This window comes from Polypterus senegalus, chromosome 5 (assembly GCF_016835505.1).
Source record: "Polypterus senegalus isolate Bchr_013 chromosome 5, ASM1683550v1, whole genome shotgun sequence".
NCBI classification, from domain to species: Eukaryota; Metazoa; Chordata; class Cladistia; order Polypteriformes; family Polypteridae; genus Polypterus; species Polypterus senegalus.
The window spans coordinates 167,345,868-167,364,064 of NC_053158.1; the positions used below are offsets into that span (position 1 = coordinate 167,345,868).

The 18,197-nt window shown below is 37.3% G+C and overlaps 1 protein-coding gene across 5 annotated transcripts in view; it reads left to right on the forward strand.

Annotated features, from left to right (window-relative positions):
* The window catches only part of esyt2b (extended synaptotagmin-like protein 2b), a 267,718-nt gene that overhangs the window by 109,478 nt on the left and 140,043 nt on the right, over positions 1 to 18,197 (forward strand). For all 5 annotated transcript variants that reach the window (XM_039753605.1, XM_039753607.1, XM_039753603.1 and 2 more), the window contains exons 4-5: positions 10,185 to 10,261; positions 16,764 to 16,836. In XM_039753605.1, coding sequence (XP_039609539.1) covers positions 10,185 to 10,261; positions 16,764 to 16,836 — 150 coding nt within the window. The remainder of the gene's footprint in view (positions 1 to 10,184; positions 10,262 to 16,763; positions 16,837 to 18,197) is intronic.

Consider the following 18,197-nt stretch of genomic DNA (forward strand, 5'->3'; position numbering starts at 1 on the left):
CTAAGCTAGAGAATATGATGGCTGCAAATAAACTTAGATCAGCTTGGGACACTATGTGAACCATAGCAGGATCAAGGAACAAAAATAATTCCCATATTACATTGGAGGGTTTTAATTCAGATAGAGAACTTGCTAATGCTCTAAATTGCTTTTACAACAGTTTTAATATCATGATTTTTAGTAATGATATTCAAGAATTGAGTGTGAAGCTGGTAGATGGTCAGCATTTTAAAATAGAACAAAAAAATGTGGCAAGGGTTTAAGGTTAAGAAAGAGTTAGGTTCCTGACAACATTTGCAGCTGCGCTTTTTGTACAAAAAAAATTGCATTACATTTTGCACAAAAGAAGTAAGCCCTACATTTCATTACCTTTTTAATCAGTCTTTATATGAATAACATGTACCAAAGGTCTGGAAGAATGCTATGGTGCTCCCTGTTCCCAAACTCAGCTCCCCAAAACTCTTAATGATTTTAGGTCAGTTTCTCTTACATCAATCCTTAATGACATCATTTGAAAAGCTGATACATTTTAAAGAAAACTGAACATGCACTGCATCTTATGTACTTTGCTTACAGGCCAAATAGAGGAGTTGAAGATGCCACTGTTACATTGCTAAATTCTGTTCTCAAACATTTTGACGGTAAAGGGTTACACACTAGACTTTTATTTGTGGCCTTTTCACTTGATTTTAATAGAATTGAACCACACCTTTTAATTAGAAGGCTCTTAGGACAACTTAACTTGGGGGATAACATTATGGGCTGAATGCTGTTTTTTATTTTTTGACAAACAAGACATAGAAAGTAGGGGAAATGGCATTTTGTCCAACCAAGTCTGCTCTTCAGCTGGCACTTATCAAGGATGTGTGCTTTCTTTCATTCATTTATCCTGTACAGAAAAGCCAAGCAAAATGACACCTTTTATTGATTAAATCTTTGCCTGAAGAAGGGGCCTGAGTTGCCTCGAAAGCTTGCATATTGTAATCTTTTTAGTTAGCCAATAAAAGGTGTCATTTTGCTTGGTTTTCTCTACATTCATAATGGCTAACACGGTACAACACCCTATTACTTTATCCTGTACAAAAATGGAAATGGGAGAACAGAATTATTTTAAAGATTGCAGATGATTATGTGTTAGGATGTAATCATTGATTTTAGGAAAAAAATAGTAGTAATCATAAAGATGTAAGCATTTATGGTCAAATTGTAGAGCTTGTGACATCGTACAAAAATTTGAGGACGATAATTGATTCTAAACTAAATTTTGAGGCAAATTGTGAAGCTGTATGCAAAAAGGCATATCAGCATTTATTCTGTTTAAGGAAATTGTTATGTTTCCAGATTGATAAAACCCTATTAAGACTATTTTACCATGCTTTTATTGAATCTGTTTTATCTTTTTCTCTGGTATCTGGGTTTGGAAGTCTTTGTTTTAAACATACGTAGAAGTAAAATGGATCAAATTGTTAAATGGTCAAGTAGGCTCATTGGGGAATCACAACTCAGCTCCTCATTTCTGTACTCTAGGCAGTTAAAGTGCATGACAAGTTCTATCTTAAGTAATGTCTCCCATCTTTTAAGTTACTTCCCTCTGGAAAAAGGTTTACTGTTTCCAAAAGCAGAACAAAAATATATAAAAATAGCTTTGTTCCAGCACCAATCATACATCTCAATAAATCTTGGATTCAGGATTTATATATATTTATATATATATTTTTTTTATTATTTTGTGTTTTTCATGAAACCTTTTATTTTAACATGTGTTTTAATTGTATTTCAATGGAATTCAATGTGTGTGTGTGTGTTTTTCATTTGTTGTTAATTGGACAGCCAATCTCTTGTACTGCAACACAGTTTTACCCATGGTACTAATAAAGTAGAACTGAACTGAGACATTAGCATTTTATATATATATATATATATATATATATATATATATACAGTGGAACCTCGGTTTGCGAGCATAATTCGTTCCAGAAACGTACTGGCAATCCAAAGCACTCGTATATCAAAGCGAATTTCCCCATAAGAAATAATGGAAACTCAGATGATTCGTTCCACAACCTAAAACTATTCATATAAAAATGATTAATACAAAATATAAAGTAAAAGTAAAATACATAATACAAATTAACCTTCACTTTACCTTTAAAAAGAATCATGGCTGGGGTGAGTTTCTAAACTCATGTGGGATTCCACCCAACGGGACGACACGCAGAAGAGCGTCCCAAAGCAATCGCAGTTTCCCAGCGCTGTAGCAGTTCGCCGTATAAGAGCATCCAAAAAGGTCGCAGACATGCTATAAGCGCCTGTCGTCAATGGGTCATACAAGGAACATTATAAAGATCCCGCTACAATAAATAACAGCGCTGTTGCTGTTTCAAGCTGAATAAAGCTGGTGTTAAAGTACTGAGACTCAGCTTCGTGTTTTGGGGAGCAAGATGGGGACACGCACTTCACAGCGCACACACACACAGTCACAATGCTGTAGTAAACAGTATACACTCGTATGGATGTTGACTATATGAGTGAGGCACACAGATTCAGACGGAGAATAGGAGACGATTGCCAGAGAGAGAGAGAAAGACGCGCTGGGCGAGCGAGATAAGGAGAGAGAGAGAGAGACGGGCTGGGCAAGCGAGCAAGCGAGATAAGGAGAGAGAGAGAGAGACGCGCTGGGCGAGAGAGAGAAGAACCATCAGCTCAGTTGTGATCACATGACGCTCAGCAGACAAAGTGTATCCATACTACTTGTATTGTAAGACATCGCTCGTTTATCAAGTCAAAATTTATTAAAAATTTTTGCTCGTCTTGCAAAACACTCGTAAACCGAGGTTCCACTGTATATATATATATATATATATATATATATATATATATATATATATATATATATATATATATATATATATATTACAAGATGCCTATGTGCAGTTATTTTAAATGGTTGAGTTTTCCATTATACATTTTTAATATTTTCTCCCTGTGTTTGAGATTTGTAGGGCAGGGTTTCAAGCATCAAGTACAGTATTTTTTGTTTTTAGATGTAATCAAGTAGAACACCAGCATGAAATCTGTTTACCGTGGAGCCAGGTTTGTAAGGCAAATCTGAATTTGTCTAATTATCTTTTGTTAGAAGCATTTGGTTCACTAGTATATGAGTACTCATGTCAAGGAGCAGCAAGGTTCAGGGCTGCAGTGCTCATGTGTTTTGCTTAACATTAACCTTATTTATTACGGTGATAACCACAGAGGGGTCACATAAACAACCAGACGAAGATCTGACTACCATTGAGTGATACACTACCATGAAAATGTATTTGACCCCTTCCTTATTTCCTCTTTTTTTGCTTTTCATTAGACCTGATTGATTCTGATTCCCAAACAATCTTAGTGTAATATAAATGACAATCTTGAGTAACAACAATGCACAGTTTCTAAATTATAATTTGATTTATTAAAGGAAAAATGTTCATTAACTTAGAGTACATCAATCATATGAAAAGGGAATTTTACCCTTAGTCATTCAGTGAGTCAGTGAACCATATTTAAATAATCAGTTAAATTAGATTAGACGTGCCCATGCTTGGTTGCTACCTGCTTAACTGAACCTACCTGAACATTACTTAAATAGAACCTTTCCATCAATGTGAATTGGCTAAAAGGTCTCAACAAACAGCACAACATCCCTCAATCAAAAGAAATTCCAGAAGACCGCAGAAAGAAAGTTACTTAAATATATCAATCGTATATCATTTTCTGGTTGAGAGCTGCATTCATAGTTCCTTCAGTTACAGCGAGTCACCCAGACTTTGAAGCAGCAAAGCATCCTCACACCATCACACTGCCACCACCTTGTTTGACATTTCTGACAGAAAATGGAAAAGCTTATGTTACCTTTATGTCAGATGTAACGGGAGCCACTGGTTAGCAGTGTTTTTTACCTTGCAACTCTCCCAAGGAAACCATTAGTGTCTTTCTAATAGTGGATTCCTGAATGAAAAAAGCCTACAGTTCCTTAGATATTCATCTGGGTTCTTCCATGACTTCCCAAAAGAGTTTTCAAAGCTCTTGGAGTAATTGGGCTAGGATGGCCACTCCTGCACACATTTACCTCTGTAACAAGTTTTCTGCATTTTGAGATGATGACGCTTATGTTGGTTCACTGGAGTCCCGACATTTTTGAGATTGCTTTGTAACCCTGATATATTTCAGTAACTTTCTTTTGTCAGGTTTTCTTTTAATCAAGGCATGCAGTGCTGCTTGTTAAGACCTTTGAGTCAACTTCACATTACTGGAAAGGTCTTATTTAAGTGTTGGTGAGATTCAACAATCAAGCTTTGGGTGTGTCTAGTCTAATTGAGCCTGTTATCATTTAAATTTGGTTTATTGGTTGATTGAGTGACTATGGAGGCAGTTATTTTTTCACATGGGTGATATGGGTGTTGATGAAGTTTTTTCCTTCATTAAATCAAATAATCATTTAAAAACTCTATTGTGTATACTTGAGTTGTCTTTGTATTATACTAAATTTGTTTGGCAGTCATACAGCCATGTGTTATGAATAAGCAAAAATAGAAGAAATCATGAAGGGGCAATCACTTTTTCACGGCACTGTTTTTAAGTGTGACTGAAATATTACCTTAAACTCTTTATATTGTTATGTACTTTGCTACGTAAAAATATGTCCAGAATTTAAATACAAAACAAAACAAATGTTTACTCAGATTTTAGAATAGCTGTGCTACCCTACCATCTGGAATATTCCCTGGGTCAGTTAATGAAGCTCCATCATCAGTCACATTCAGATTACAGTTTTTATTGGCTATACCTGTAATTAGATTTTATTTTTAATCCTCCAGTGATCCTGACTCTGCTGTATTATCCGTTCATGCTGCCAATGCACTCTTTTGTAATCACTTCTTCTTTTTTCGGCTGGTCCCGTTAGGGGTTGCCACAGCGGATCATCTTCTTCCATATCTTCCTGTCCCTCTGCATCTTGTTCTGTTACACCCATCACCTGCATGGCCTCTCTCACCACATCCATAAACCTTTGCTTAAGCCTTCCTCTTTTTCTCTTGCCTGGCAGCTCTATCCTTAGCATCCTTCTCCCAATATATCCAGCATCTCTTCTCTGCACGTGTCCAAACCAACACAATCTCGTTTCTCTGACTTTGTCTCCCAACCGTCCAACTTGAGCTGACCCTTTAATGTACTAATTTCTAATCCTATCCATCCTTGTCAAACCCAATGCAAATCTTAGCATCTTTAACTCTGCCACCTCCAGCTCTGTCTCCTGCTTTCTGGTCAGTGCCACTGTCTCCAACCCATATAACATAGCTGGTTTCACTACCATCGTGTAGACCTTTCCTATTACTCTTGCTGATAACCGTCTGTCACAAATTACTCCTGACACTCTTCTCCACCCATTCCACCCTGCCTGCACTCTCTTTTTCACCTCTCTTCCACAATCCCCATTACTCTGTACTGTTGATCCCAAGTATTTACACCCATCGATCTTCGCCAACTCTACTCCCTGCATCCTCACCATTCCACTGACCTCCCCCTCATTTACACACATGTATTCTGTCTTGTTCCTACTGACCTTCATTCTTCTCCTCTCTAGAGCATATCTCCACCTCTCCAGGGTTTCCTCGACCTGCTCCCTACTATCACTACAGATCAGTGTCATCAGCAAACATCATAGTCCACGGGGACTCCTGTCTAATCTCATCTGTCAACCTGTCCATCACCATTGAAAATAAGAAAGGGCTCAGAGCTGATCTCTGATGTAATTCCACCTCTACGTTGAATGCATCTGTCGCTCCTACCACAGACCTCGCCATGGTCACACTTCCCTTGTAAATATCCTGTAAACTTTTACGTACTTATCTGCCACTCCCGACTTCCTCATACAATGCCACAGCTCCACTCGAGGCACCCTGTCATATGCTTTCTCCAGGTCCACAAAGACGCAATGCAACTCCTTCTGGCCTTCTCTAAACTTCTCCATCAACATCCTTAGAGCAAACATTGCATCTGTGGTGCTCTTTCTTGGCATGAAACCATACTGCTGCTCACTAATCATCACCTCACTTCTTAACCTAACTTCCACTACTCTTTCCCATACCTTCATGCTGTGGCTCATCAATTTTATCCTCCTGTAGTTATTACAGTCCTGCACATCCCCCTTATTCTTAAATATCGGCACCAGTACACTTCTCCTTCAGTCCTCAGGCATCCTGTCAATTTCCAAGATTTCATTGAACAATGTGGTTAAAAACTCCACTGCCATCTCTCCTAAACACCGTCATGATTCCATAGGTATGTCATCTGAACCAACGGCCTTTCCATTTTTTATCCTCTTCATAGCTGTCCTTACTTCCTCCTTGGTAATCCGTTGCACTTCCTGGTTCACTATCTCCACATCATCCAACGTCTTCTCTCTCTCTCGTTCTCTTCATTCATCAGCCACTCAAAGTACTCTTTCCATCTGCTCAACACACTCTCCTCGCTTGTGAGTATGTTCCCATCTTTATCCTTTATCACCCTAACCTGCTGCACATCTTTCCCAGCTTGGTCATTCTGTCTAGCCAATCGGTACATGTCCTTTTCTCCCTTCTTAATGTCCAACCTTTCATACAACTCATCATACAACTTTTCTTTAGCCTTCACCACCTCTCTCTTCATTTTCCACCTTATCTCCTTGTACTCTTGTCTACTTTCTGCATCACTCTGACTATCCCACTTCTTCTTTGCCATCCTCTTCCTCTGTATACTCTCCTGTATTTCCTCATTCCACCACCAGGTTTCCTTTTCCTCCTTCCTCTTTCCAGATGTCACACCAAGCACCCTTCTTGCTGTTACCCTTACTACATCTGCTGTAGTTTCCCAGTTGTCTGGTAACTCTTCACTGCCACTCAGTGCCTGTCTCACCTCCTCCATAAACTCAACCTTGCAGTCTTCCTTTTTCAACTTCCACCATTTGACCCTTGGCTCTGCCAACAGTCAATGTGCACCCACCCCACTTTTTTCTTTCTATTGTCTGTGGCATTTTAAATAGGTGTGAATTTGGATGACTCTGTGCCATGGCTGGGTAGAGAGGTGAACTGATCTCTCATTGATTATTTTTTTGGCAATTACAATATCATGTAGCTTGTGAACATCCCTGTTGTGCTTTGGATTTATGTGATTTCTGGAGGGCTTTTTGCTTGTTTAGGGCTGTGCTGCTTGACATGTCTTTCACACCCCACAAAAATGCAGGTAGTAATGTAACGGTTTATAAAGAAAACAAGCAAGTTACCCGGAACTGTTAAGCTATAGTTTTACATTTTACATATTCTAAATGTTATCTAAGTAACTTTTTAAAAAATATTGTCAGGTTTTTTTCTTGACAATCCTTTATTAATACATAAGAACCTCTCAGGTCTACCGGATGTTTAGGATTGGATTTACTGTAAGATTCACCTTTCAATTTTATATAAATACATACTGTATAGGGTGGAAAATGCTGTGCTTTTCCTTTGTAGGCAGGATTTAGTTTAAACACTACTCAGAGAGATACAGAACCTTTCTGCTTGCTAATTGCCTTGACAACTCTCAGATTTTACTGTAATAAAAATCTTTAAATGTGCTTGTCTCACTAATGCAATCGACTTTCCTCGGCTATGGGGCATTTGTCCTGAACATAGAATCTAAGAAGATGCCTTTGAAGTTTGTGAAGTCTGAGAGAAATCAAGTTATATTACTTTTGTTATATTTTTTGCTCAAAGACTCTAAATCTTTCTGATACTTTAAGAATAAAGCATGCTTTTGTAAAGAGCTATTTATTAATTTATTTTGCTCAACTCAGAGCCCACAACGTAACCGTGTATAGAGAATTGAGCATATTGAACGTTCTTGTTGTCTTTATAGATCTCATGAAATGCTTTGTTATGATTTTGACCTAAGAAATTCAAAAAGGACTGAATACTTACAAGAAAGTATTAAAAACTCTTAAAATTACATCAACTTGAATGATATATTTAAATTATTTCATTTACTTTATTAAATCAAAAAAGTACAGTGTTCAAAAGTAACCAGAACATTTTCTAGAATTCAAAAATATGTTACAAAACTAGAGGAACCCCACAATTTCTAAACAAATTCAAAAATACACAAAAACTGCAAAACAAACATTAAATAAAAATACAGTAGTAACAAAAGTAAATAATTAAAATGTTAAATACAAAAAAAGCAAAAGGGAATCCAAAATGACTAAACCAAATACACCTACCAAACGTCTAAGCCAAAAGGCAATAGCCAAAGTCCAAGAAGACCAAAGCATCCAAAACCAAAAAAATACCAAGAAACTTAAAGAGAGGACAGGGTGTGTCAGGCAATAATATTTAGGATATATGTTGATAACATTGTTTTTACAACAACAACAACATTTATTTATATAGCACATTTTCATACAAAAAAATGTAGCTCAAAGTGAGACACAGTAAGAAAATAAAATAAGTCAACATTAGTTAACATAGAATATGTAAGGTCCGATGGCCAGGGAAGACAGAAAAAACAAAAAAAAAAACTCCAGACGGCTGGAGAAAAAAATACAATCTGCAGGGATTCCAGACCATGAGACCGCCCAGTCCCCTCTGGGCAATATTTTTAATATTCTTTTCCCACAATGTAAATGTTAAAACAATTGTCTAAGTATCCACAATTAGATTTCATTATCCACTGGGGTTACATTCCTGAAAAACCCCACGGATATGGAAATCACAGGTACTCCAGCATTGATTCTATGGGAAAAAATCAGAACTGGACTTGAGGGATGGTGGCGTGTTTGAGCTGTTAAATGGGCGAGTCTGGGGCATCAGAGTACAATAATAAGTGGCTTGCAAAGGCATTTTCTCTCTTTGACATTTCTCCATCTATGGAGGATAAGACCAAGTCTGTCTTGGTGACCAAATGTCTGTCTGACCCAATGCAGACGATGAGCTGACAAAGAAGAGAATCGAGTGTAAATACAAGTTTATGCACTGTCTGAAACTAGCACTGTCAGTTTTTATAGTTCACAAAGTCACATTCTGTTTGTTTTTTTGTTTATAGCACTAGTTACAATATTTGAAGATTTAAAATATCATCTATACTACATTAATAAATGTGTAACGTTTCTCTTGGGTTACCGATATAAACTGAATGAAGCTAACAGTCGTTTTTGAGGATTTTTTTAGGGGAATAGAGCCACTCAAGGACCCCAACATGACAAACAAGGGGAGCCCATAAAGGAGAGCCAAACAACAAAAACGGGGCAACGCCACGCATCAGTAAGGAGCTGAGGCAGTCAGGTGGAATGTACAGTAAAACACTAGTAAGGCCAGAGCTGAAGGGTGGAAAGGGACTTGAGTATAACTACCAACAACATACAAAATGTAAATGCAGAACAGATGGAGCTGGGTGGGGAGGCAGAAATGACAAGATTGACAAAACCAATAAATCAAAAGTACAAAACACCTTACACTTTGAGAGCTATAACTGTCTAATGGAGTAAACATCACAGTTACAAACCTGACAAATGCTGTTGTCTTTTCAATGTTTGACTGTTCCCATTCTGTACATTATTATTATTATTATTATTATTGGATTAAAACAGCCAGTGTATACATCTGAAAACATCATCCAGTAAGAGAGAGAGGGAGGAACAAACCCAGATGACTTTTACAGGAGTGATGATCCTCCCAGAATTGTCAGCTTTTTCCCTTCATGATATGAAACACACATGCTGAAACTGCACAGAATATGTCTTCATGAGATCAGGGCGTGAATGTGAGACAGCTGAATTAATTTCAGTTGCATATCTTCACCTGTTCACTTGTCCATCCTTCTGAGTATTTTCAGATTTTTGATTTCTGGATTTAGTAAAAGAAAGTAAAATAATGTCCTGTTTTAGCCTGACTTGTGGTCGATCACGTAAGGTGTGTCTTTCAATTCTGATCATCTGACCAACATAAAGTTGGACAATTGAAGGGTTCTGGTTTGGTTTTGAGCACTGATGGAGCTTAAAGGGAGGAGTGTTGGAAGTTACCCTAACACTATTTGCTATAGGGTCAACATAATGCATTTGATTGTTTTATTTGCTTTATTTTTGTGTTTAATTTTTTTCTTAATTATTTTTGTATCTCTTTTTATGATTTTAGCCACTCAGAATAGATGGCGTGAAAGTATACACTGAAAATGTGGACAAAAGGCAGATCATTCTGGACCTCCAAATCAGGTAAATAATTGGTAAAACTTTCTTTGGCCAAAGAAAGCTCTTATTGTCTAACAGCAAGTACGTTGTTCTTGGCCCAATATTAGGAAAAAATGTACTCAGTAGTCCAGACTTCCTTTGGCATACCTAGGGATTTTATAAATGTGAGCTTCAGCCGTTAATTGTTTCTTTACGTTTTTTACTTTTTCTATTCACATTAAGACAGCTACATGATAATTTAAACGATTTTTTTTCAGTTAATAAACTTCTTGAAACTATACTTAGAAAGCAATACTGTACTATTATTAGAAAATAGCAACTTCCCCCTTACCCAAAAACACAGAAATCGGTCAAAGCAATAAAGTCACATAATCAAGTGAGTTTCTTTCTACTGTCATTTTGTTTTTTCTCACACTACAGTAGCAATGAGTCATTTAAAAAGGAAAATAACTGCACTTTCTTTAAACGGGCAGCAAAGTGCTTGTGTTGACTAAGACCTGTTGCTGAGGCGATTGTAATCAATGGACATTTCATTTAGTAACCCACAAGGATAAGAATTGTTCAAAAGTTGACTAAGAATAAATCTTTTAGGATAGGTTAGCTACTTGCCTTCTAATTATATCAGGAATTTCATTAATGTACAACATCCTAACACACCTATAGCATTGTTTGGCAGGGTGAGCTGAATGTCCGAAGGAAAGACGTTATGGCAGAGATTTGAAAATGATTTGAATAAATGAGAACATTAGCAGAGTTGGGTCTGTACTTCAGATTTGTTGTTAACGTGTCTTCACAGCCCTAGTATGAAACCAGAACCAAAGCTATGGAATGAAACCTGAGCGAAAACCTTAAACCCTTTTTCTGTTTCATTTGTTTGAGTGCTGGTCTTTGTTTTATTGAGTCAATGTTTCGGCACTTCGCTGTTCATTCTTGTATGGTGTAAAGTGCCATGTTTGTGACCACAAAACAGTACGGCCCATTGGAAAAACACACTGAACAATAAAAATCAAAGTACTAAAAGAAAGCTTAGAAATATATCAGAAATCAAATGCTAATTAAGTCTATATCACTGTTTTGAAAAGTGATAACGAAATGGAGATATAAACCTAATAACTTAATTAACAAGTTAATCAACAGCACCTTCCTGACAAACTGGACATTTAATGTATTAGTGGTGTCTTCTAATATTTGTGTTGCCAGAATGCACAGGTATCACAATATTAGTTGGACTTGATATTTGGCAAGTAACACCATTTGAGTCCAGAACGGATTCAACAAAGTGATGGAAATGTATGTTCCTAAGTCCACATGGATTAGAAAGCATCACATAGTTTCTGCAGATTTTTCAGCCACATGTTCATTCTGCTTGATAACTATTGTGTTAAAAGTCAGTCATCAGTCAGTCATTGTCCAACCCGCTATATCCTAACACAGCGTCACGGGGGTCTGCTGGAGCCAATCCCAGCCAGCACAGGGCGCAAGGCAGGAACAAATCCCGGGCAGGGTTCTAGCTCACCACAGGGCACACACACACACACACACACCAATTACACACTAAGGACAATTTAGAATTGCCAATCCACCTAAACTGCACGTCTGTGGTCTGTTGGAGGAAACCGGAGCACCCGGAGGAAACCCACGCAGACATGGGGAGAACATGCAAACTCCACGCAGGAAGGATCCGGACAGCGAACCCAGGTCTCCTTATTGCAAGGCAGCAGCGCTACCACTGCGTCACTGTGCTGCCCTGTGCTAAAAGTATTCATTAAAAAAAGAAAAAAAAGTTTGAATGTGGCTTTAAATGCATGCTAATTGTAGGCAGCAGTGCTTTCAACTGACACTCCTGTAGGATTAAATGACGTAATGTATGCCAGGAAAACAACTTCCATGCCATTACACTACTACTACTACAACAGACCTTTGCTGTTCACACAGGAGTGATTTATGGATTCATGCAGTTTACGTCAAATTATGATATCCTGCTTATGTGCATTTCTTAAAAGAAATCAGATTAGTTAACACCAGTCAACATTTTCCCAATCTGCAATTGTCCAGTTTTTGCGATTTCTTTCACTGTTGCCATATCTGAAAGGAGCAGGACAGGCATGATCTTCTGCTGCTGTGGCTCATCTGCTTGATGGCCTACTTCAGTCATACCGCACACAACAAATTTAAAGAGATGCTATTTTAGAACTTGTTGGTTTCCTTTTAGCTTGAACAAGTCTGGCCATTCTCTTCTGAACTCATTAAAATTCCACAGAATTTCACTGGAAGTTTTGTTCATCACACCATTCTTTGTAAACTCTGGAAACTCAAGTGTTTGAAAATCCAAGAATAGCATCTGTTTCTAAGATGGCTTAAACAGCACATCTGCCTCATACCACAGTCAACATAATTCAGATCATGTATCCTGGTCATTCTAATGTTTGATTGAACAAAAACTAAATTTCTTGACCATTTTTGCATGGAAAGGTTTGTAAACTCTTTATGATTATCTAGATTTTCAATTAATTACTCATAACAATGTGAGATAATTGTCAAGACTTCTCAATGATATACTGTCACATCACACAAACAATTGTGCTTGTTCTTGTCAGGACTTAACACGCCATTTAAAAATGTTTGATCCAGGCTATGATAAAATTGAAATCTTGTGTTTAGCAACTTGTAGAACAGGCCAAAAAGCAAATCCGTTATTAACTGTGAGGAGTTCAAAGCAACATACCCCAGAACTTAGAATATAAAAACCTGACAAGACATAGTTAGGTATGTGTGTACGTGTCAAAGGAATAGGAATTACATGTGGAATTATGATGATTATTATGAATAAACTATTTTTTTTAAAAAGATACTAATGTAGGGTTTACTGTTTAAATGGTCTCCTGCCCAGAGTTGGTTCCCACCTTGTGCCCAGTGCCAACAGAATAGGCACCAACACCAGATGATCCTGTACTGAAATGTCATGGGATGGGTGGATTTAGTTTTAGCCTAAATGTTATCGAGAAATATACCAGTAGGTATATTGCAAATTTGTTAAAGTTGCAAAATATAATTTACTTACATTCAAATTTTAAAAAAGGAGACAAAGTTATGTTTTGAAGTTTAATATTTGTGCTGGTCCAAAGAATATGGCAAATGTAAAGTGCAGTATACCTCATTATTGTTATTAAGTTCTGTGAAGTGCAGAAAATGCTATGGAATAGGCTTCTTCAGGCACCTTCCTCTCAAAAACATGGAATGGTGCTGATTTTTTAGCTCTTTCTCATTTTTTTCTAGCTAATTTTAAATTGACTTTTATATTTGAACTTTCACATACAGTTTTTACAGTAGTGTTTGCAGGGTGAATTCATAAAGATCTGTACAATTTAAGCTTTGTTCACTGCTCATGTAGCAGCAGGTGGTTTGGGTCTCTCTTGAATGGCTGCAGGCCTCCTTGACATTATTGTATTCCCGTCTGATCTGTGACATAACTTGGTTACTGAGTGTGTGCTTAGCACTGTGCTCCCCGTGATCATTTACTGCAAGGAAAACAACAGAATTGTGCTGCTGCTGCTGCTCACCCGATCTCGTGCAGAAAATAATTTTATTAAGAAATTGTTAAATTTGCTAGCTTCATCTTTTGCTATCTGGCTTCACTTTAATTTACTATACATTACCAGTTACTTATATAATCAGTGTTATGAGTCCTAATAGTCCAATTAAAATGTTTGTTGTGTATGTTATCACATAGTCTTTTGTGTTATTTTAAACATTATTTTACTAATATTGTTAAAGAGTACAACAGTTTACACGTGTTTGTTGGAAGTAGCTTGTATAATAATAAATGGAATTATATTCCTTCCCTGGAAGCCATTTGTTGGTGTCTTTCAGAAAAGAATTGTAACCACTGTGCATGACATCCCACCCCAGCACTGCATCTGTAAAGGGGGGTTAGTGGAAATGGAGACAGCTTAAAGTTCATCATGGACAACAGCAGTAATGATTGGTCCAAAAATAGAGCAGATTAACAGTACAGTGTGTTATATTTCTTGTATTTTTTACAAATTAAAATACGGGTTTCAGAATCAAATCCTGTTGAAAATTCAAAAGTACACTTAATGTTTTGTGTCTCTGTTTTGTTTGAATATCTGGGATTGCATTTCTCTGCTTGGAAAAATTCAATTCACAACAAAACTCGGTGCAAAAAAAAAATTGCTAAATAAATTGTGTTTCACATCCAACAAAATTAATTTAAGCTCCTGTCTGGAAGCGGTTTCATTCATTAAATCTGCTTGTTATTTATCATTTATTTATCGTTTTCTAATGGAAGAAAAGTCACCAAAATGTGCATATCCTCAACTAGGATAATTATTTGCTGGGTAACAGCAGGGTGGCTTTCCATGTAGTAACATTTTGCTGTCGAAGAAAACACAGCAATGTGTATGATGGTGTGTTTTGGTGTAGAAAATACCCAGTATATCAAATCTAAAAAGTGTGCTGCACTCTACCACTGTGATGTGAACGAGAAGCATAAAGAGAATTACGTGTTACATCACTGCAGAAAAGAACACTATTAAACGTGGAAGAGTGAACAAGTCTTCAGGAAGCAATATTGTTTGTTTTCTACTCCCAGAAAATCCTTTAAAATCCCAAATTTTGCAATTCCAACATAGCTTGCAAAACTAATTTTAGTGTCAGTTTCAGAAAACCGTAAGCAAATCAAAACCTGCATGTTTCTTTAAAACATTAGAACACTCTAGACGAGGACAGGCCATTCAGCCCAACAAAGATTGCCAGTCCTATCCATTTATTTCTTCCAAAAAACATCAAGTCGAGTTTTGAAAGTCCCTAACGTTTTACTGTCTACCACACTACTTGGTAGCTTATTCCAAGTGTCTATCGTTCTTTGTGTAAGGAAAAACTTCCTAATGTTTGTGCGAAATTTACCCTTAAGTTTCCAACTGTGTCCCCGTGTTCTTGATGAACTCATTTTAAAATATAAGTCTCGATCCGCTGTACTAATTCCCTTCAGAATTTTAAACACTTCAAACATGTCACCTCTTAATCTTCTTTTGTTTAAACTGTAAAGGCTCAGCTCTTTAAATCGTTCCTCATAACTCAACCCCTGCAGCCCTGGAATCAGCCTAGTCGCTCTTCTCTGGACCTTTTCTAGCACTGCTAGATCACTAACTCTCCATTTTGGTTGAGGCAGAACAACATTTTTTCTGATTTAGTCTATCACCTATTTCTATAAAAATGCTTTCCCTGCTGATGTCATGACTTTTGTCTTGCCAGTAGGCTAGAAGCTATTTTCTTCAGCAGTTCACTTCAGCTCAAGTCCATGTCTTGAATTAGCTTTCATCTTACAAAGTGACCCTATAGAGAAAAACATGAATCACCCTTTTCACAACTTTTAACTACAGAGAATTTGCGGTTCAAATAAAAACTGTCCATGGACTGCACACTTGTTATCAGTAGCAGTGGTGATATTTAATCTCATTTACCGTCAAGCACAACTAGAAACCTCATGGCTTTTGAAGTTATCCACCAACAGGAGCCATCTTTCTAATAGCTAATATATATAATTAATTATAATCTAAAGGATCTTTGATCTGCTGCTTTCCCTTAATTACTTCAGCTTTCAGATATGCAGAATAACTTTCTTTATTTTAATAGACAAAATAAGTACAAGGATGCTGAATCAGGATGCATTCAATGTTCAGCTTATAAGAAAAGAGGAATAGATCTTCTGACAATCAAAACCTCTTTCAGTTCAGTCTAGTGTTACCAGATTTTTTCCTTAGCTTTGTTCTTTATTAGGCTAATTATAAGAATAAGAATTCTGGGATTTCAGTTGTTAGTATATTAATACCAATATTTGTATTAACACAATATAAAAGTGTCCCAATTGAGGCAATGCCTTGGAGAGCGTCATGATTTGCACACACATATTGATATTATCTACAAAATGCTGATGTGATTCTTTTGCTCATCGAAGAAACTTTGGTACATTAAAAATTACCAGAGAATACACCAGAAAGATTGTAGGCAGACCAGTCGAGTCCTCCGCCAACCACGTGTTCTGCTTTCCTCAAGATGTATCTTACTTTGCTGCCATTTGTATAACTACAATGATAGTCATATCAAGACCTATGAAGGTATGACATTCACTTGTAGGATTTTCTAAAAAGTGATAAATTGAACTTTTCATTTTGGAAGCCTTGAAATCATTTTTACTAACTCTTCAATGTTAGTCAGTAGCATGTACAGTTTTCCTTTCCCTTGATTTATTTTGATCCCACATGTTTTGTTTTTTAGGGTTTGCACTTAACATTATATTTACCTACATTGTACATTGCTTTTATTTACTTAGCTAAGGCTGTGTATGTTGAGTGTTTAACTTAGTTTTGTATTGAGCTTGTAGTGAATTTTCAATCTGTATTGTTGTGATATACAGTCCAGTGTTTTAGCAGATAGGCCACACTTCCTTCAGTGGCACGGTATTTTAAATACTGATGTGCTGTTTTCATTTTTATCTTATTAACAGCTATGTAGCCAATTGTGAAATAGACATTGAAGTAAAGAGATACTTTTGCAGAGCTGGCGTTAAGAGTGTACAGGTAAGCACTTTTATTTTATTTTACTTTATATCTAAAAAAATTACTAGTATAAGTTGGCAGAATGATGCACTCTGTCCATTTCATACGTGCTGTGACTTCCAGCAGCATTTCATGGAGTACCAATGTGCCATCTCTTTGCTCCAAATACAGTAGTTTATTATTCATCCTTCATTATACACACACACATAATAAAACTGAGATTCCAGGAAGTAGAAGCTGTGATATATGACCGGCCGTTCATCCCGGCCAATACCCCCACGCCGCCAGGTGGAGCCCTCCCTACAGCAGGGAAGTGCCCCGAAGGCCAGCAGGGCATCATGGACATTGGAGTCTTAATTCACAGCCGTGCTGGATACCATGGAGGCCGCTAGGAGACGCTGCAGGGAGGAACAATGATTATTTGCCTTACGCCCTGGAAGTACGTCCGAGTTGCATGGACAAGGGGAATGACGTGCTTCCGGGGTGAAGAAAAGGACTTTTGATCTGACCCAAAAGTGATAGGAGATCACATGGACTGGGGATTGGAAACACTTCCAGGTCAGGGACTATAAAGGACTATGAGAAATCCCCAGGCGGCAAGCTGAGCTGGGTGGAACGGTGGCAACGCGTCTGGGAGTGGAGGAATTATTATTGATTATTGAGAATTGTATTGTGAATGAGTATTGTGGATAGGAGGGTGCTTTGTGCACTGTGCTGTATTAATAAAATCAATTACTGGACTTTTAGCACATGTCTGGCGTCTTGGACAAGGGTTCAAGGGAGCGATAGTGGACCCAATCTGTCACAAAGCCTATTACTGGAACATCAGTCAAAAATACAGAAACAGTCCCTAGATAAGATGGCAGTCTGTTGCAAGGCCAGTTTTATGTCAAAAATGAACTAAAACTAACAAAAAGTCTGTCAGATGTGGAGAGAGAGGAAAATGGAGTACACAAAGAAAAAGCCATATAGTCAGTGGAGAGAATCTGTAAACTTCATGATTGATTGAGCTGGGATTTAAACCCAGTGCTCGGATACTGTGAGGCAGTAGCACTAACTACTGCGTCACTGTACTACCCACCATTGGATTAATGCTGGCCAGTTCAATAGACTTCCAATTGAATTGACTGTTGTTATTTTTTTTATTTCTACATTTATGTTGGTCAGACAGAACGTCCCTGCTGAGTTTATTTTACTTTTCTGTGGAGTTCAGATAAGATTTTTCTGTTTTACTCACAGGACATGATTCATTTCCTAACTGTAGTGTTCACATTTTGCTCAGTTGTTTCTTTCACATTCTGTAAGTATTTTAATGGCTGCTAAGTGAGTATATGGATGAACTGAGGTCAGTTAAGCATTCCCCGTGAGGGCATATTTGTCAT